This window comes from Hemitrygon akajei, chromosome 23, assembly GCF_048418815.1.
Source record: "Hemitrygon akajei chromosome 23, sHemAka1.3, whole genome shotgun sequence".
NCBI lineage: Eukaryota > Metazoa > Chordata > Chondrichthyes > Myliobatiformes > Dasyatidae > Hemitrygon > Hemitrygon akajei.
In genome coordinates this window covers 49,706,450-49,728,149 of record NC_133146.1, presented here as the reverse complement: position 1 = coordinate 49,728,149, position 21,700 = coordinate 49,706,450, and the positions used below count along the sequence as shown (strand labels likewise).

Here is a 21,700-nt window from a genome sequence, read left to right as displayed (position 1 = left end):
GAGGGGGACGATTTAGCCAGAGGAAGGATTTCGGCAGCCATGATGCCGACCCGCTGACCGGCGAGTACGGTCTCCCCGCCCCTAGAGTCCCAAAGCTATCGCGCATGCGCGGTCACTCGCAGCCTGTCGAGAAAAGCAGCTGAGAACCAGAGCAGTTTAAATCGGGCCAGTAGTGAATTGGCCAAGACGTTTTTACCGACCCTATACCACGAGGGTTCCGAGGGTGGTAAAACAGAAGGTAGTAAAGTAAAAGGGGGTAAGGGCGAGGAGATAGCCCCCCCCCCTTAGTGAAGAGAAAGGTCCTAGAGGTAGGAAATAAAGATGAGAAACGGATAAAGCTGTTAAAACGTCCAGAGTTGGACGTGGTTGATCTGACTGGTTTGGCAGAATTGTTTGGAGAAGTTGAGAGTTCTAAAGGTGTTCTCGATGGTCCCGAGAGTGAAATGAGGGCAGTCTTAGAGGAGAAGGGTATCCTTGCTGTGGAGAAGTCAGCTGAAATGGCCGAGGAGGTTGTTTCAGCTCGCAGGGTTGCGCCTTCCCCAACGGGGGGCTGCCTAGAGAGTAGCTGGAAGGATTGGGGGACGTTAGAATTTGAAAAAGGTACGGGTGTTGAAAGCCTGGAAGAGGCCAATGTCCCGTTTGAGTGTGTCCAAGATGGGGATGCACGTGGTGCTGAACCTAGTCACGGAGCTCAGGAAAAAGTGGAGGTATTTGACTCAGCTGGACGAGACGGCCGTCCTTTTGGATCAGATAGACTTGGTTCGGAAAAAAAAGGGTTACCCTTGGGAAGTGCGAGTTCCCAGGTGTTTATGCTCGAAGGTGGGTTACAAGTTGGTGAGGTGAATATTAATATTGAAGGAAAAGGGGAATGTGTAGTTCCCAAATTGAATGAAGAAAATTTAAAGGCTGGACTGATATCAGAAGCAGCAACCAGGCTACAGAGACAATGGCTTGGTACCACAAAGCCTGTGAATCAATTACAGGTTGAGTTGGAAGGTAAAGGGGCCCCACACGCTATTGTTATTCCAGAGTGTGGTGTGAAAAGGCAGAATTTGAAATGCTGTTTGAACAAAGAGTTTAAACTGGTACACATTGTTGATAAAATAACTCCTATGAAAGGAGCGGGCGAAAGCCTATTTCGCCAGGGTGCCCAAGATCACCACGAGGGAATTAACCGGAAAAGAGGCGAGGGTTAATGGGGACGCGATTTTTAAATAGCAGAAGCCGGTTTTAAGGGATTTTGACAAAGTATGTGAATAATAAAGACAACACCCATGGAAGCTTGACTGTTAAGTTTGAAAGCAACATAAAAATTAGTATTTTGCATGAACCTTTGTAGATGTATGTAAGCTAAGATCACACCTCCTTAGTTATGTTGCTGAAGAAAGAAAATAAATAAGGTGGTTATTGAGCTGAAGTTTGATGCTACCAGGCGTTAGTATGGCACGTGAGGTTAAGGTATTAAAGAAAAGGGGCACTGTACTTGTTACCTGTTTAGATACTGACTTGAATGTATAACAGTAGTACTCTGTGAAGAGAAAAGCTTGTGTAGTATGTAGATTCAAAAAAAAATCCTGTACCAACCTGTTTTTAACCGCTGGTTAAAAACCCGTTATGGGGGGAGGTGTTATGCCCTTGGCCCCCTCCTTTGTGAGAATCGCAAGAACCCTAGTCAAGGGGGGGTCAACTGACCCAAAAGAGGAAGAGGCGTGCTGAATAGACACAGGAAAATGGGAGCGAGAGAGAGAGACCACGTTCTCCCAAGAAGCAGAATAAAGGTGACATTGACTATTGTCTCATGGAGACCACGTGAAAAGCCCTCGGGCAAAGTGGGCTGGTTGAGAGAGAGATCGCATTACCTGCAACTTGATTGACACCTGCGATCCCGTGAAGAAGTATAAGGGAGGGTCTGAGGCGGGGAACCCTCAGACGCACCAAGGAGACACGATACCGATTCCCGTGGGAGCGGGAAGCCATTTTGAAGGAAGCCACGTGTGTTAAATTCCAAATTTTGAATCTGTGGCTAGAACCAACGAAAGACTGCTTTTAACTAACAACGGGGAAGCCTGATCCCCTGATTCCAAGGATTTGCTCTGCAAAGACAACGGGCAAGTGTTTATCCTTTCTAAATCATCTCTCTCTCTCTACAACGTGAAAACCCCAGCGGTTCCCAAAAGGGAAAAGCCTGCAAACTTCTGAGTGACTCTTTATATTTCAATTGGACTCAGTATTACCCCTAGACAACTATAGAGCTTATTTCTGATTGATTATGGTTACACCGGTGTTTTAGATTGAGTTTGACGATGCCTATGATCTGAATGTTTTGTATTAACCATACGTTTGTGCCCTTTTTGAATAAAACGTTTGAAAATAGTAGCATCCGACTCAACTGATCCATCTATCTTTGCTGGTAAGTTACCTGGTTACGGGGTTACGTAACATATATAATTCAATTTTAATTATCTGCAGCTCTGAATATCAGAGATATTTAAAACCTATTTTTAAAAATCTCCTGGCTTTGACAGACGTTGAAGCTCTGTTCCCAGCTTTGTTTCCTAACAAAGGCACACAGGGTGATCTGGGGACAGAGCCTCACCAGTAGGTCACCTAAGACCTGATGTCACAAGGCCACACTGGGGGCATTTATCAACGATCAAATATGTATCAGCCCTGGTAAATGAGGACATTTCAGTGAATTCTAATGCAAAAAATTAATTGATTTGTTTTCAATTAACAATCCCTTTATCAAAATATACAATTACCCAGTTTAAACTAAATACATATATATTTAAAAGGGAAATAGCAAAATGATTTATATGCAATGTGTTTAATAACACATCTAGTTGCCAGCTACATCTATAATTATATCTTATATATTGTAATTGAAGCACATTGCCGAAAAAATACTGAGATTAATAAAGATGTGGCTGAATACAGGAAAATTAATGAAAGAAATAATGTTAAAATGGAATAAGCAAAATGAGACAAAGGAATGAACTTGATACAAATAAGTATTTTCTGTTACTATTAAGAAGCATCTTTAATTCAATTTATCAGAACATATTCAAGAATTTAAATATGACTGTATTAATACCAGAGTTAAAATCTATTTATGCAAAAAAATAAGCTTAGGAACAAAGGAAGGTAATTCAACTCTCTCCAGTTGAAGTCCTTTTTCTGAATTTATGTTCAAGACAGATTAGTCTGGATCAGTGCCAAGTGCATATCCTTCTTCCCTAATCAGCAACATATCCATTTCCGTCTTGAAAGCTTCCACAGATTGTATGTTTTAGTAGCATATATTTCATAGGTCTACAAACCTACATGTGAAAAAGAAGTTGAATCTTAAGTCATGTCCTGCTCGAGACTTCCTAAGCCTATAATTATGACCCTGCTTCTTTGCTTCCTGTGAGGGACAAGTGCCCAGCGAGGGACTCATGCACAGGAGGCAATTGACCCTGAGAGTAATCCTGTCTTCCTCTGTTTAGACATACTTAGCAATTTACCCAAGATGCAGAACTGATGTCATTTGTTGAGTTTTATTTTCTAAACCTAGCTATTTATCCTTAGAACAACTGGGAAGCATGAAACGGAAATGGAAAGAGCATGTAGAACTCTTCAATGTGAAGACTTTAACTCATAAATCAATTGTAATTCAAGAAAAATAGGTGTGAATCTAAGTTTATTACAAATACTTTTAAGTACCACAACATCAAAAAACTGCTGATACACTGGTTTCATTGTACTATAAATTTGTCTTGAGCAGATGCCAATGACCAGGAGATCATTGGGGTTTGATAGATAATAAATACAGACAGTAGAAAATACTAAAAATACTTAGAAGAGTTAGAATAACAGAAAATTATGCACAGGGGGCATAGACATTAGATTAAGTGTCTTTACAGTTCCTTTTATAATCCAGGAGGTACATTAATGCATTTCCCCCCACATCCAACTTAATTCCCTACCTCCTCTGACCTCTTCAGAGGAATGATGAATCAATCCATCATGAGAATGGGAGCCAACTTCCACCCCCACACTATGCAGTTGAGTAGAGTAAATCATCTTGTCCTGCAGTCTCACTCAAATGCACTAACCACCTATGCTGGAATATATCTTACTGTGCCTTTATAAGATAGGCAATTCCAACATGGGGTGGACCTTGAGACCTCTTTTTGGATGATAGAAATATAAAAAGTTTTAAATTAGGTGTAACTAGATTGGGTTCAGAAGAAGAATCTGTCTTTATGAAAACAAACAACTAGAATCATTATTTTTCAAGAACATACAAAATTTAATTTTGAAGTGAAATCTCCATGACAATCTTCATCACACTAATACAATTTGCACGTAAAGTCAATTCCATTGGACTAGCTAACCTGATTTATCATCTTTTGAGCTACAAGCCATTACATTTTCCCAAATGATGAAAAAAACAAGTTATATGTCATGTAAATAATACATTAAAATTGGCAGTTAACTGCCTAATTTTGGTAGTTTTACAGGGCCTAATCACTGCAAACAAGGGACTAGCAGAACTCCTAAATATTGCAGTGGAAACTTCTTTTTCCAATGTATTTACACTTGGCCCTGCCACTTCAATGAATATCCAGCGGGAATAACCAGGATCTATCCTGGGCTCAACACAATAACACAATCCCAGAGAAGGTATACCAGCAGTTCTACTTTTTAAGTGTTTTAAGGGATTTGGTATATTACCAAACATTCTAGCAACCACGTACTCCACGCAAGTATTCTGACTGGTTGCATTACCGCCTGGTATGGACGCTCCAATGTATTGCAATGGATTGCAAGCAGCCACAGAGGGTTGGAGATAGAGCCAGCTCCATCATGGGCACAACCCTCCCTCCCCACTGATGACATCTTCAAGAGGTGGTGCCTCAAAAAGGAGGCAAATATCACAAAGGGTCCTTACCATCCTCTTCTCTTGCCACCATCGGAGAGAACGTACAGGAGTCTGAAGCCTACATTCAATGCCTTAGAAACAAGTTTTTCCCCTCTGCCATTAGCCGTCTGAACAGTCTATGGACACTACCTCAATATTCCTTGTGTTTAACAATTTATTTCGTAATTTATAGTAATTTTTGTCTCTTTGCTCTGTACAACATATACGTCAGTGATAATAAACCTAATTCTGATTCTGAAAAACACAACCCATTGCTTGTTCAAATGCCATGCAAAATTGCCAAAGAAACGGTATGGGCACATCTGAATCCTTGGGTAATCAATGTTTCCTATAGCACATTTCCTAGGATGGCAAATACTCTCATTACTTGGAGTAAATGAATATTTGTCATGCCCAAATTTCGATAATAAGTGTTAACAGTCTATTCAAAAGCAATATATCACAACCAGGCTCATTTCTTTGCTTGTTCACATACAATATTCCCACCACCGTCTGTAAGGAGTTTGTATGTTCTCCCCATGATGGCGTGGCTTTCCTCTAAGTGCTCCAGTTTCCTCCCACAGTCCAAAGATGTACTGGTGGGTAGGCTAATTGATCATTATAAACTGTCTCGTAACTAGGCTTTGATTAAATTGGGGGTTACCAGGCAACATGGCTCCATGTTGTATCTCAACAAATAAATACTGTAAATGTATTTCTTCAATGGTGTCCATAAGACAAGAGATGCAAGAGACTTCATTTGGTGTGATCAGCAGGTCAGTCATCAAGTTACTGATGTAGGGTGTTAACCTGTAACATTGACCACTCCTCTACCTCCACAGATGCTGCCCGACCTGCTGAGTTCTTACAGCAATAGTATGAATGGACCCTGGCTCTGTTTTTTCTGGGAAACTGGCTACTTATTGCACATTTCATGGTCAACTCCAGACCCCGACTACCTTCTGACATATTTACTTGGCTTCTGCAGCCCCACCTGAATAAGACTGTAGAGCTGCCAGAGCTATCAAACTCTTCGATCTAGAGTGGGAGGGAGGAAGACAGTAAATAGAAGAGAGTGATACAATTGGGAACTGTTTCAGTAACTCAAAAACAAATACAGGTTGATGGGAGTAGGCAGATTAAATGGTTTGGCACAGACTAGATGAGTGAAAGGGCCCGTTTGTGTGCCCTACTTTTCTATGACTTCAACTCTGAAATGAATGCATAATTAAATTTGATTTTAAAGACAATAAAGTTTATGACAATATTCAACAGGTTAGGTAGTGTCTGTGAAAAGAGGAAATTATGCTTCAGGTTAAAGAGTCTTCCACAGATGCTGACTGACCAGCTGGGTATTTCCACCAGATTATTTGCTTTTGCAATTATTTTCTTTCCCACTTCAAGCCACTGCATTTTGTTGACATTTATTGAATATTTTTGACATATCATTGCATACAGTAACCATGTGGCAAAGTACAGCATCAGATTCAAAAGATAATTAGTCTCCTGCTTTAGTTTCCAGATTTTGTTTAACACTCAGTGATTCTATTTATTCCATTTACCATGACGAATAAAAACATTCTGCAAAACTTTAATCCTCTTAAGGAAGCTCTCTTTACACTTATGACATGCAGCCAACAAAATGGATGCTGTCCCTGAAAATGGAGGCTTTAAAATATTTATAAAGCATTTGACATATGATATTAATGTGTTTTAATTTAAATGTAGCCCTCTGCTACAGTGAATTAGGCAATAATGAATGACAAGGTCAATGCTGTTGGTAGGAATCTGTGAGCAGAAATTTAATTTAAACACATGATTAATTACAGACAGAGCAGGGTCAGTTTAATGAATGTTCTGTTCGGTAGGACAGCATTTCCGTGGTCACCAGCTGATTTGCTTAGTAACAAAGTTAACTCTTTTAGCTTGTGCATTGGGGATTGAACTGACTGCCCCAGTCTGTGATGGACATTCCACTGGCATGTTGCAATTGTAACTGTATCCAGTAAGGCTGATCCTTTCTTTAAACATTTTCTTGTTTATTTTGATTAGCAAGCAAAAGGTTCAAGCCACAAGATACAAGCTTGACAACTGTGTTTTTTTCCTAAAAGGCTGATATTTTATGCAGCTCCCCCAAGTGTTTATTTTTGCAACTTACTCTTATCTCATGCAGAACAGCGATTTATTGTGAATTTAAGATAAAAAGCATGATCAGAGAATTGTAAAAAAAAAAGGAAAATATAATCCTTAAGTGCAATTACATGAGCTATATTGGGTCTCTTCACGAAGGGGCTGCATTAGGACTCATCGCTGACCCAACGTGCTACAGAAAACCAACCTCCATGCGTATTGTTCACGTCAGTTCGCTCTGGGTTTGCACACCTACTCAATGTGGTGCAGAATATAGAACGTGGTGGATGTAAGGGATATCTCACTCCATGCTGACTTCAGAATGAATTCTTGATGAGACCAAGCTGCAAGGCTGAATACTTTTTAATTTCAGTTCCTCGGCTTTATCCCAGCCACATCTAGTGCACCCCTTTCTTTCAAATATGGCCACTGACCTTCATTAAATAGCTAGCTGAGGCTAAGTTTTTATTTTTCTTTGGCAGCCAACGACCTGTTAGAGAACTTCGTCGGTCGAGCTGCGTCTGAAATGGGAATGGAATGGTTGACACTTTAGTTCGAAGCCCTGCATCAGGACCAGGAGTGGAGAGGGGAGATGGTCAGTGTAGAGAAGAGAGGAGGTATGGTGAGACTGGAGCCCATCAATACTTGTCAACTGAGGAGGGGATGAAAGGTGATTTATAGGTTGTGGTAGGGTAGGGGAGGAGAGAGAGAATAGGGTTGGGGGTGTTGGCTGGAGCAACAAAGGGAGCAAAAAAAAGGAGCAGATAGAGGAAAGTGGAGGAAGGGGAGAGTGAAGGTTGGAGACAGCTGCTGGATGTAAAAAGCAGGAATACGAAAGACTACCATTGCTGGATTCTGATAGGAAAGGATGATGGGAATCGACAGGGGATGGGTAAATAGCAGGCACAAGCAGAACCATGTTCCTTCCATGTCTCTATTTCTTCCTTTATTTTAGTTAGCATAAATAATTTTAATTATTCTACATAATTTCATCAAGGCTTACTTTTCAAAAAATATATATTTTATTAAATTGCACGCCAACAGTCTTTAAGTATCTCTGATCATCAAGAACAATTAGAGACAGTGAAAAAAAACATGAACTGTCAAAGGGCCATTTGGGTGCTCCAAGTTTCCAGCATTTGAGGCCTGGGCATCATTCACAGGCCACTCTGTCTCCAGGACACTGGGAACCATGCAGTCACACAAAAAAAGTACACTTGTGTGGAGTATATGGTTGAGAAATGGCCAACACAGACTAAGAGACAAAGGCAGCAGAATCATTAGTACTTATCAGCACAAAACCGTTCCACAATAATAATCATCCTAAACACCTAGATCACAAACTCAGCTGATAAGATTAATTATAGCAAAGTGGAAGCAGGGAAGGCCCTGAGACAGATTTTTATTGTCTATTTATCCGATGATTGCTAACTTCATCTCGCCTGGAAGATGTGAGCATCAAGGTCCAATGTTAAGGCTTCCTGGGTTCTCACTGTGTAGGCACCATAAATATACCCTGCTCCTTTGTACATCTAAGTAAATAGTTCCAGACTACTCTGAAAACATAAATACATTATAGTGAAGAAATATATAAATGAACAATTTATATTTTACCATCATCATAATACCATCACAGTCAATTATGCAATTCAGTTAGAAAAAAATCTTATACAGTACTGTGAAAAAATCTTGGGCACATATATACAGCTAGGGTATGTAACACTTTTGCACAGTATTGTAGTAATTTTACGTATTGCCTGAACTGCTGCCACAAACTTCATGACATAGGTGAGTGATGATAAACCTGATTCTGATATGGGTCTCTGTTGTCGACTGAGAGTGGGAAGGGATAGGGAGAGGGGAATCATAGTTGAGAAAAGAGGAAGGGAGAGGGGAGGGAGCGGGAAGTACTGGAGACATTCTGTAATGATAAATAAACCAAATGTTCAGAATCAAATGACCTTGTCTGGTATCTCAGGGCTGGATATGTCTGCACCCACACCACGCCCCACCCCCAGTACTCCTTTTCCGCCACCTGTCCTACGCCCCTCCCTTGCTATTCCCAATATCCTTAGTTCCTGCCAGATTTACAAGTACACTCTCTGCTTCATGTAATCGAATACAGCACTGTGCAAAAGTCTTAGGCAATAAATATGTGCCTAAGACCTTTGTACAGTACTGTAGCTCACGACCATCTTGAGGGAAATAGCTTTCATTATAATGAATCCGACTGTAACCAAAGTGTTCATATTAATGGATTAAATACTGTTTCGTCCGGTCTGTAGAATTCCCTTTATCTTTTATAGTTTCACTGGAAGCCCTGTTAAAGAAGCATTATGGTATTTTGTCTGGTATACTGTACTATTGACAGGAAAATCTGAAAGCATAAAATGTAGAGTGATGTTGTGGCTTACTGTAAGGTTGAATAAAGTTCACTACAGTTTGACATCTGCAGGTTTAGTTGGTGGTCCTCAGAAAGAGACATTTTTGAATTATTATTCTAAACCACAGCTGTAAAAATAAAAATAATTAAATCTACAATTGAACAAATTTAGATCTCAATACAGATAGGTAGAAGGCAAGCACGTGAGCTTCAGCAATTTAAACTCAAACTGAACAGCAATAAAAAAGTTGATGGCACTATGTAATTGTTGGTACCTTTGAAAACAATTATTCTTTCAAATTTGACAGTGGATGGAAAAGTAGCTCATTGTGTTTTGTCATTATTATGTTCACTGCGCTACCTTTAATGCAGTAGCAACAGAACACAGGTTATTAAACAACTTTTGATGAATTCTTCATCACTGTTCAGGATAACCTTACTAGCTACCAATGTAGCCTACAGCAACCGGTCCCTTGTTTAATGTACATGGGTCTCATTAGAACAGAAGTCTGATCTTTTCCAGTCCTCATCTAACTGCTGTTATAATTTGTCCACGTCAAAAGGAAATGGAGAGTATTTTAAGAATGACAGCTGCTGGCATTGGCAAACTAATTTTGAAATAACTTATCAATTTCCACTTTGTATGCAACACTAAAATGTCTTTTTAGGGCAGTTATATAATGCAGTGGTTCTTTTTTTTCCGGTCTGCACATTACCAACTTTATAAATCTGATAATAGAGACAAAGTAAAAAGTGTAATAATAAATCGTAAAATTGAATATGATGTTTTCAATCACACATTGCTGCTCTCATGGCAAGCATGTTTAATGAAATGTTGCAGTTCAGATTTATTAGAGCAAGACAAAGTTACCAGAGAGTTCAAGCTCTTTCAAGCTGGAAGACTTTACTGTTGACAAATAACAATGCTACATGTTTTAAGCAAAAATATAAAAGGAATAGTGTCATTAAGATAGTTTGTCATAATATTTGTCTCAAAGTTTGAACTTATATCTATGATGTCAATGAATGTTCAATATCACTTGGCACATTTCACTAACTCTTAGAATTTGTTGATTAATGCTTACTTAAGTTAAGAATAATTTAAATTTAAATAGAACTATTAGAGTTACAATATATTTACCAGAAGCTACACATCATTAAGCAGAACACAATCATTGCCTTAGGCATTACATATGTCATCAATTTGGAACATTACTGCTACTCACTTATTTCTTTCAAGTTCGATGATCAGCTGTTTGCCTTCAGCTTCAATTAGGAATTTGGTCCGCATTGGATAGTTCTATGGTAAAAATACAAAATTCATATTGAAATGCTAATTAACCTACATCGTACACTAAAAATTGTTGTTTATATGTGTCTCAGATTACTTGGAGTAATGCTTGGTCTATTCACCATTTCATTGTGGTTTCTATCCAGCTATCACTGAACTGTGATGAAAGCTGGCAATGCGCATTATAATCAACGCAGCCTAGCCAACAACAGTGCTTCTGTGACAGAAGAGGCCAGTTCACAATTCTGAGAATACCAGAACTCTTGAGTACAGTGAAGTGATTATATGACATGGCACACTTTTCTTCAGGGGTAGAGAATGCCAAGTTTAAAGTTTGCGCCACTTTATTGCTTACACTTGGAAGACATGAACGTGAGTGGCCATGGTTTAAAAAAAATACATGAATCAAGTTTATTTGTGTTCAACTTTCACAGCCCGTGCAGATCACATGATCTCTTAGCAGTCATCTTGCAGTGCAAGGGTTGAATTACTTGAATTTATCCAGAATCTGCAAGGAATAATAGTTATTCTGGTAATATGTTTGAAAGCAAATTTAATCATGAATTTCATAACCTAGCATATTACTTATCAACTTTTATCAGCATAGCATTGTCTATATATATATATACCGTGTACATTTACCAATATTGTCAGTATCAATATTACTTCTAGCCCCCAACAATGTTGAAAATTGCCTCATGCTATATAAACAATGTTTGCCTTTCAACAAATTAAAACTTTCCATAAAGGTGAAATTCATCCACCTTAAAAGCTGATTTTATACCTGGGGAAGATGATGTTAATTGTCTTAAAGTCTTTTATGAAACAGAAGAACAAAACCTAGCTATTTGATGGCTAACTCTAGCTTCATTTCTTTATCCCATGCAACCACATTACGGATATAATTATGGTCAAAGGCTTTTTGAACTTTACCTCCAAGCCAACCTTTGTTTCTTTTCTTGTAGACTATTCCCTTTTCCTTTCCAACACCCATCTTTGACCTTTCTTGCATTCTATTTACCAATAACCTTTCCTTTGATTCTGTTCTCTTTTCTTGTATCTTAAACTTTTCGGAGTTTTAATAAATCCTGGTGTTGACCCCATATCTGTGCCTGGATATGTTGCCTGACCTGCATATGGTTTTCTTGCTGCTGCAATCAGGTAGAAGGTACAAGAGTCTCAGGACCCACACAACCCAGTTCAAGAACAGTTACTACCCCACAACCATCAGGCTGTTGAACAAAAGGGGATCACCACACTCACTAGCCCATCCACTGGGATGTTCCCACAATTGATGATCTCACTTTAAGGAGTCTTTATCTTTTTATTTCATGTTCTCGTTATTTATTGGGTTTTTTTCTATTCGCATTTGCATAGTTTGTTGTCTTCTGCACTCAAGCTGATCTTTTATTGATCCTGTTATAGTTATTATTCTATAGATTTGCTGAGTATGCCCGCAGGAAAATGAATCTCAGGGTGGTATATGGCGACATATATGTACTTGATAATAAAATTGACTTTGAACTTTGAACTTTTAAGTATCTTCACCACTTTGTTTCTTAGTATTGTTCAACATACATACCTATCTCTCCTATTTTGGTGCAGCTGTAAATATAACAACCTTCCTCTTCCCAAATCCTTACAATAGTTAGATCGAATCTCATGGCCCAATGTTCTATCCACTTAATGGCCCTGTACCAATTAGTGACCCTATATAAAAGGAAATGCATGTGGCTGTGTTTACTGTTTGACGTCCAAAAGAGCCGAAGTGTATCTTCAGAGTCTATGAAAAAAAGTTCTCATGAAAATAATCTTATGTGAGAAGTTGGTTATAAAAATCAACACCTTGACTGGCCATATGTTAATCAGGAAGATTTGAATATAATTATTGATCAGTCTGTTCTACATGAGCATTGCATGGTTCATTATGCATGGGGGAGTTTATACTGGTGAGAAAAGAGTCTAAGGTACTGATGCAGCTAAACCATGTTCAGAGAGATTTCCCTAGATTGTCTGGCTCTAACTAATAGAGGAAAATAAGGTCAGAATGGACCAGGTTTCCATGTAAATCCACACACTGACCTTATTACTTGTGGAACCAGGAAAAGGTACTCTTTTAACAGAAATTTATGATACTCAAATCAAACCCTTAATTTTAATTTACAAGCTTAGTTTGCACAGATTACTAAAACAGATGATTTTATACTTTTGCTGCTATCTCAAGAGTAAACTTCACAGTGACAAAATATGTTATTGTAGCTTGGATGAATTCTGGCATCTATGGCTATTACAATCTGCATGTTCTTCAAAATAAAAGTACCCCCAAGAAAAACAAAATTCAGGAATGATAAAAGCTGAGGTGTTTCCTTCAAATGCATTTTGATGCGTTAGAGTTTAATTTCTCCCAGGTAGCTGTGTTGATTTTGCTGCTGTTTCACTGCCAAAGCTAAAACTTATAAGACATTAGCTGTCAGAAAAAAACTACTAGAATCATTCCATTTTTGTCTACAAAACATCATATATTTTCCAAGATTAAATCAGAAACAAATTAATCATGCAGGGTTCCAATTCCTTATACTCACATCTGAACAATGGAATAAAGCTGATATATAATTCAAAGATAGTGGCCAAAAGCCCTGTGTACTGTGCCTTAATGATATTAACTGTAAAACCCTTTACATGACTTTTAAAGTGTTTTTCTGAAATGTGGATAGGGTGTTTCTTGGGCATCAGAAAATCATGCATTAATGATTAATTTTCATTAATCTATGGAAACACTTCTCAGTGAAAAAACTGTTGGAAAGCAAAAAGATATTAATATTTTTATCCTTTCTCCTCCATTTCAATTGTAAATTTGGGAAGTAACTGAATAACGTCGTTCAAATTCCTCAAGGCGGAAACGTCAGACCTTGCAGGTGTACTCAACCATAATCTGGTTTTTACTGGATGTTTCCGACTAATATTAAATGAATATTTAGTTATTTAAAATAGATATTGACCGAAAAAAAACCTGTCATTTTCAATTAGCATTATTTTCAGAATGGGGATTAGAAGCAATCTCATTCCTCCTAAGGAACAATACCTCATATTCCACCTGGACTGTCTCCAACCTGACAGAATGAATGTCAAGTTCTAAGACTTTAGGTTACCTCCCAGGCCCACACACTTATCTCTGTTTTTTTTTTCTCCTCCTAATCTACCTGGCCCCATCATCCTATCTCTTGCCCCTCCACCACCCTTTCTAATTACCAAACCCATGCACTCTTGTCACTGGATCCCCTCCCCACCTCTTTCTCTTTATTCCATGCATTGCTGTCCTTTCCTATCAAATTCCATTATCTTCAGACCTTTGTCTCTTTCACCAATCATCTTGTACTTTCTAACATCTTCCTCACTCCCCTCCTCCCTCATATGCCTATCACCTGGATTCACCTGTCTGCTCTTGCTCCACCCCTTCCCTCCACTTGTTTATACTGGCAATCTCACCTCTTTAAATTCATTTGAAGGATCTCGAGTCAAAATTTGCCTCCATAGATGCTGCCTGACCTACTGAGTTTCTCCAGAATCCAGCACCTGCAGTTTCTTGTATCTCCATGTCACTATTCTTAACCATGGCCTTATAATCTATTGTAATTCTTTTAAAAAATCTTAAATTTCCTTCCTCATCCTTTCCAACAGCCCTTTCAAGAGTATAACATTTCATTGAAAAGACCTTTTCCTTGTCGTCCCACTGGTTATTTTTTCAAATATTTTTAAATTGCCTCCATAGATCACCCATTCTTCAGACACTGGAAATCATTTCTCCTTATTTTTTTTAATCAAACCATTCAAGATTTTCCAATATTTCCTTCAAATCTCCTTTTATCCTCCATGCCCTTTGAAAATAAAGTTCAAAGTAAATTCAAAGTATATTTATTATCAAAATACACACTGTATATGTCATCGTATACTACCCTGAGATTAAGTTTTCGTTCAGGTAATCTCAGTAGAAGAAAGAAATGCTGTTGAATCAATGAAAAACTGCACACAAATATAGACTGACAAACAACCAATGTGCAAAAGAAGACAAGCTGTGCAAAATCAAAAATAATATAATAATAAATAAGGCATTAAAATAAAAAAATAATAACTTTAGTTGTAGTGTCCTTGAAATTAAGTCCATAGGTTCAGTTGTGGTATCAGTTCAGTTCAATTCAAGCTATTCCAGAAAACTGATTCTCCTCTGTTTAACATTCTTTTAAATCACTTCTATACACTCTTTCAAGTGCTCATTCTATTCCTACGGCGTAGAGTACTGCTTTAAAAACAACATTAGTTCAGTGTTTTTTTTAATATACTGGTGAAGCATACTTTAATTCTCTCAATGTTTTCTGCAGAGGGCCAGCTCAGAAGGGATTACTAGTTGATGGGAAATAACCAACACACAGGTAGCAAGATGACATTCTGGATGAGTACAAGGGACTCTGAAAAGTCGACAGACAAAGTGGCTCCACAACCACTCAGCAACTGTTTTGAAAATGAACACAATGCTCAGCTGGACTGTATCATCTCTTCCTATGAAGAGATTCCATCTTTCCAACGCTGCCTCTCATTGTTTCTCTATCCAAAGAAATATAATGACTGCGATAAAAGCTCAACCCCTGGCAACAGGATTCAACCAAACTCCACCCTGCCCTCCCTTGGAGTGGAAATATAACATCATGGCCAGAAGCAGATGTCAACCACACCCCTTCACCATTGCCCAGAAAATACAACCCACTGGGATTAGAGATGAATCAATGCAATCTGCCACTCCAGAGGTGCACACCAATTGCACAGCTGGAAGATGTAAATTTAGGAAAGCCTGAAATAAACAAAAAGTATTTTTCAACCCTATACAATAATGCAACATTTTAATATTATCACTGGTATAAGTTAAGTAATGCAAGATTTTTAATTTTCACATAGATGTGGAGATTAGTGTAGACACATGGGCAGGCAGAGAATAGCGTGTGCTGTCAGAAGGGATTAATTGGACTGGTCATGGGTAGGGAGAGGTATGCTGAAGAGTCTGGTCATATGCTGTATTGTTCTAAACAACACAGAAACATAGAAAATCTACAGCACAATACAGGCTCTTTGGCCCACAAAGTTGTGCCGAACATGTCCCTACCTTATAAATTACTAGGCTTACCTAGAACCCTCTATTTTACTAAGCTCCATGTGCCTATCTAAAAGCCTCTTAAAAGACCCTATCATATCCGTCTCCACCACCGTTGCCGGCAGCCCATTCCACACACTCACCACTCTCTGAGTATAAAACTTACCCCTGACATCTCCTCTGTACCTACTCCCTAGCACATTAAACCTGTGTCCTCTTGTGGCAACCATTTCAGCCCTGGGAAAAAGCCTCTGACTATCCACACGATCAATGCCACTCATCATCTTATACACCTCTATCAGGTCACCTCTCATACTCCGTCGCTCCAAGGAGGAAAGGCCAAGTTCACTCAACCTATTCTCTTAAGACATGCTCCCCAATCCAGGCAACGTCCTTGTAAATCTCCTCTGCACCCTTTCTATGGCTTCCACATCCTTCCTGTAGTGAGGCAACCAGAAGTGAGCACAGTGCTCCAAGAGGGGTCTGACCAGGGTCCTATATAGCTGCAACATTACCTATCGGCTCCTAAATTCAATTCCACCTACTGTGGGTCATACAAGACAGTGATAATAAATCTGATTCTGATTGAAGTTGCTTATTTTCTCAACAATATTATTAACCAGTAAATCTAGCTTTTGGTTCAATAATTCAAAGCTCAAAGTAAATTTAATATCAAAGTGTAAGTAAAACCAACAGCCATTGGAAAACAAGAGGATGTTGGAAATGCATGGAAAGAGAAGCAGAGTTAAAGTTTTCAAGTGATGACCTTTGGTCAGATTTTTGTAAAAGGTAGAAGTCGAATTTGGGAGGCACAGAGAGAACAAAGGAAACATCATCAATGGGATGGAGAACAAGAGAGACTGAATGACAAAAAAAAAGTGTTAGTGTCCAACGCAAGAGGATGAAGGCTTATTAAATGCAATTGTGCCACCTGCTCAGATGTAAATAATAAGGAGAGGATGGGGAACAGAGGAGAGCAAGAAGTGCTGGAACTATGGGATACAAAACACCACAGTTTCTAGAAATCCAAAATAAATGGTATGGCTGGAAATACCCATCAGATTACACAGCATTTAGAGTGTGAGAAGGCAAAAACTGAGTTAGTATTACAGGTTAGTGACATTTAATCAGAACAGGCTAGTTCATACAAGTACTAGAACATCTAGTTATCTGATATGCGTGAATGTGTTGTAGAGTCACAGAGGCTAGAGCATTCCTCATTGGAAAAATGAAATCCTGTCACTTCACCTTATATTTGGCTTTGTTGGAACCGTGCAAGGGGACAAAAACAGAGGGGTCAGATTGGAAGTGGGTGGCGACTCTGAACTTAGGGTCACCCAGTCTACATTTGGTTTCTCCATTTTGGGGGAAACCACATTAACAGCACCAAATGTAGTCCACAAAATTCGAAGTACAAGTAAATTGCTGCTTTGCTTGGATGGAGAATTACGATCCCTCAATGGTGAGAATATTAGAAAGAAAAAAGCAGGTGTTGAATCTGCATTGCACTCATAGCAGACATGCAATTTTTTGTCACTGCTTCTATTGTATTTTATTGTTCTATTGTGAATGCCTACAAGGAAATGAATCTCAAGGTCATATATAGTGACATACAGTAGACGTACTTCAATAATAAATTTACTTTAAACACTGAACTTTGAAGAGATATAGTGCAGATGGATGCCTTTTTAATAAAAATATATACTTTTATAACAGTTTCTTTACACTTTTGGGGTAATGTTTTAACCCTGCTATCATTTTCTCTCTATATTTCACCATATTTATGTTCAATCTATATTTTAATTAGAGAATTGTCAAAGGGAGGAGAAATTTTATCTCTAATGTATTTTACACAAATACACGCCCAAGGGTTAAACACTGGAATATGCCAGTCACTTATCTGTGGTACTTTTTGCACAATGATAGATGCAGGATGTTCTTCTATAAATTCACAGCTTGTTTTTTGCTGATGGATGAAACTGATAAGTTTCTGAATATGATCACGTAGCATTATATTGGCTGCCTGTGCATTTAACCACAATGTTTTCATCCGAATCCCTAATGTGTTTGTCAATTCACACTAAATTTTTCTGTCATAATTTTCTTAAATTTAAGTCATGATTCAGATACACAAAGCTTGTTTATTTCTTAATAATGTTTAGGGAATTAGTGTATTTCTCTTTTGGCTGATCTACTATCAAAAGTACAATTCTAAAGTCCTCAAACTTATCACAAAATTCTTACAATCTCCACAGCAGATTGTTCAAATGCTTGTTTGGCAAAATTATCAAACTAATCCAGTTTTATGTTAACTGTAAAGCAAAACCTCCAAATTGCTTTCATGCACTAGACATCATTACACAATGAACTACTACATGCTTCAAGATGAGTCTGGCTATACGCTGCAGATGTTACAGAAGGAGGCAGTCTTTGTGATGAAGAGATGGTTGTTTGATGAAGAAGAGATGGTTTTGAGAGTTAAACAAGCTGTCAGACTTATGAGCTATTTGAATAACCTTGGGAAACAGGAGAGGCTAGAATTAGTGGCGAAGGCACAGAGTTTGCAGTAGATTTAAACATAATAAATTCAGCAGGATTGTTCATCAACCAGCATGATGCTCAGATTTGCTGCCTAACTGGGCTTACTTTTTCCAAATCCAAATTTGAATGAAAATTCTGGTTCATTGAACTACACACATATACAGTGAATTCCTGTTAATTGGACCATCAGTTAATCGGGGCAGGGGCTTATTTAGAATAACTGTAAAAGAACAAAAGCTAATCGAGAAAACAGCCACGATTCCTTTCACTTATTTAGGACACTATGCCACTTAATTGGGGCAGGAAACTGTGGCCAGAACAGTTTCTAACTAGTGTCAGGCATGTGCTTTTGCCTGGCACGAGACACTATACCGTGCTTACAGCTAACAGTTTTTAAAACAGCATCAGTTGCGTGTGTGGGTGTGTTCAGAAAGCAGTGATTTTGTCATATAGTTGGCGAGAAATAAGCAGTAAGACAATTCAAAATTGTTTTGCTCACTGCAGTTTCGAACGTTCAGGCATGAAGATGCCAGAAACAGCCAGGAGTGAAAATGAAATAACTTCACTGCTTCAGTAGGTTAGGACCTATGAAGAATTTGAAGGTATCAACAATCACCTTGAATGTTACAATGAAAACGAAGATTTGGAAGATGTACACAGCGTGAGCATTGTATAAAGGCTGTACTAGGTGTCTGTGCTGATTTTGTTCATTTACGTCAGTCAAAAGAACACAGTAGGCTCCTCTTGATTAATTCCTCCACTGATAATTATTAGGAACAAATGCACAGTTTTAGAATAGTGTAGTAGTATAGGCAGTGGTCTAATTTGTTTTGTATTTCATTGAAATACACAATTTGTTGCTCAATTAAACAGCAGCTTGCCTTTATTATACATTTCTATTTCCATGAAACTTCAGCTAATTGGGTAAGCCACTTAATTGGGCCAAAATGTACTGGTCCCGATGTGTCCCCATTAACTAGAATCCACTACAGTTGCTCATAGAACAGCAGGGCAAATTCAACAGGTTATGTAACTGTCTGCATGCATAGACATCCACAGTATTGGAACTAGAATAGGCCTTTCAAATATATAATCTTACTTCAGTATTCTGTTAGATTAGGGCTGATCTGAACTTCAAATGCTTTCATCCAGCTCGGTTCCTTTCTCTTATATCCTTGCTCTCTTGCTTAAAGAACTGTCACCCTGTTTTGAAATATTTTATTGATCTAACTTCAACAAATTCTTGTAGTGAGAGTTCCAGATATTCATTAACATGAATAAAAAGCTTTGTCTAATATCAACAATAAGAGGAAGCTCCAGCTTTAAGGTCATTCTCCCTCTTTGTTCTGCATCTTTGACCAAAGACAATAATTTCTTCCCTATTATTCTATAAAACCCTTTAATCATTGAATTAGATTACCTGCTCCTCCAAGAGGACCACAACCTTGTTGTGCTTTGGAGGCTTGTGTGCCTCAATGACCCAGAGAGCTATGCTGGCTGGAGTCAGGGCTTTGTGGTTTGGCTCTTGGTAGGATCACGCATGCCAAAAGGTCAAAGGGTAGAGACAGACTTAGAGTGTCCCAACAGTCCTCCACATTCGGGGGTTCAGCTCAAGGTTAACAACCCTGACTAGTCAAACGAAATTGTTATAGAAAAAGTAATGAAGAATCATTCTACATCTGAGTGTGACAGTATTCCTGAGTCTTCATCTGAGACTGAGGCTGATAGTAGTGAAAATGGGCAGGAAGCTACTGGCTTGATGAAGGAAGCCCAAGAATAAAATTGGTTTCTAGAAGGAGAGACAGAGATGGAGGACCTTCGTTGTTGCCCTAAATGTCAGCGGTGTAACTGGCAGTAAGTAAGTTTACCAGTTGAATATGGAATGCTCTCCATTCAAGTGAATATAGTTTTCATGTGGTATGACACCAAGAACTGAGCACATTACTCCACATAAAATCTAACTAGAGTTCGATACAGTTGTAACACTTTCCAGCCCTTTGAAATACAGTCCACTTGAGATAAAGGCTGACATTTCATTACCTTTTAAATTTATTTTTGTCCAGTAGAATAGCTTCAACAACTTCTCTGTTGTGTTCAGTGTTCCCAAATGTTTATCTTTCTTGGATGGAACATAATTTCCCACACCTGATCTTCACCTTCCAGCTTCTCCCACACCTGATCGCCATGCTCCAGCTTATCCTGTACCTGATCTCCACCTTCCAGCTTCTCCCACACCTGATCTCCACCTTCCAGCTTCTCCCACACCCGATCGCCACGCTCCAGCTTGTCCTGTACCTGATCTTTACATTTCAGCTTCTCTTGTACCTGATCTCCAACCTCCAGCTTCTCCCACACCCGATCTTTACCTTCCAGCTTCTTCCACTCCCAATCCTCACCTTCCAGCATCTCTCACATGCAGTCTTCACTTTCCAGCTTCTTCCATACCTGATCCTCACCTTCCAGCTTCTCCCATACTCGATCTTCACCTTCCAGCTTCTTCCACATGCAATCTTCATCTACCAGCTTCTCCCATACTCGATCCCCACCTTCCAGCTTCTCCCAATCCCAATCTTCACCTTCCAGCCTCTCCCATACTCAATCTTCACCTTCCAGCTTCTCTCACATGAAATCTTCACCTACCAGCTTCTCCCACATGCAATCTTCATCTACCAGCTTCTCCCATACTCCATCTGCACCTTCCAGCTTCTCCCACACCTGATCTCCACCCTCCAGCTTCTCCTGTATCCAAGTTCCACCTTCTAGCATTTATTGCTCACTTAATCCAGCTATGTACCTTTGCTCCACTGTACACTATTAATTGCGTCACTTAATACAGTTCCACCAGCGAAGTGGAAAAGACAGCTCCCTATTTCTTCATGTAAGTCATCTACAACTTCGTTTGAAAGCTAGAACTCAGTACAGTTCTAAGGGACACTCTCCATGTGCTGACTAACTACTTACAACAAATAAAAACAATGTTCCAAGTTTCATTTGAATGTAACTCTGACTGTAAAGGTAAAAGATATCAAGACTTCCATACTTCAAATGTGTATTATATTGATGCCTTATGTGCCTTACTACTAGGTAGAGAATGTTTATTAACCTCTAAACTGGATACAGTCTTGCTACGTAATAATCAGAATAGTTTTCCTTGAAAGGCAGCGAGACATAATTTCCTGAAAAATAAGCAACAATTAATATAATGAATAGTAAACTTAAACTGCATAAAATCTGCTGAGGTTAGATTTGGCTTCATGTTCTCCCTCGTGAAAATTAGCACATTTCAGCAAAACAGACTGTCTCCGATAT

At 38.8% G+C, this 21,700-nt stretch overlaps 1 protein-coding gene across 3 annotated transcripts in view; it reads right to left on the bottom strand.

The window, feature by feature from the left end:
* The window catches only part of LOC140715423 (disintegrin and metalloproteinase domain-containing protein 12-like), a 373,939-nt gene that overhangs the window by 278,095 nt on the left and 74,144 nt on the right, over nucleotides 1-21,700 (bottom strand). For all 3 annotated transcript variants that reach the window (XM_073027589.1, XM_073027590.1, XM_073027591.1), the window contains one exon: nucleotides 10,646-10,719. In XM_073027589.1, the coding sequence (XP_072883690.1) occupies nucleotides 10,646-10,719 (74 nt within the window). The remainder of the gene's footprint in view (nucleotides 1-10,645; nucleotides 10,720-21,700) is intronic.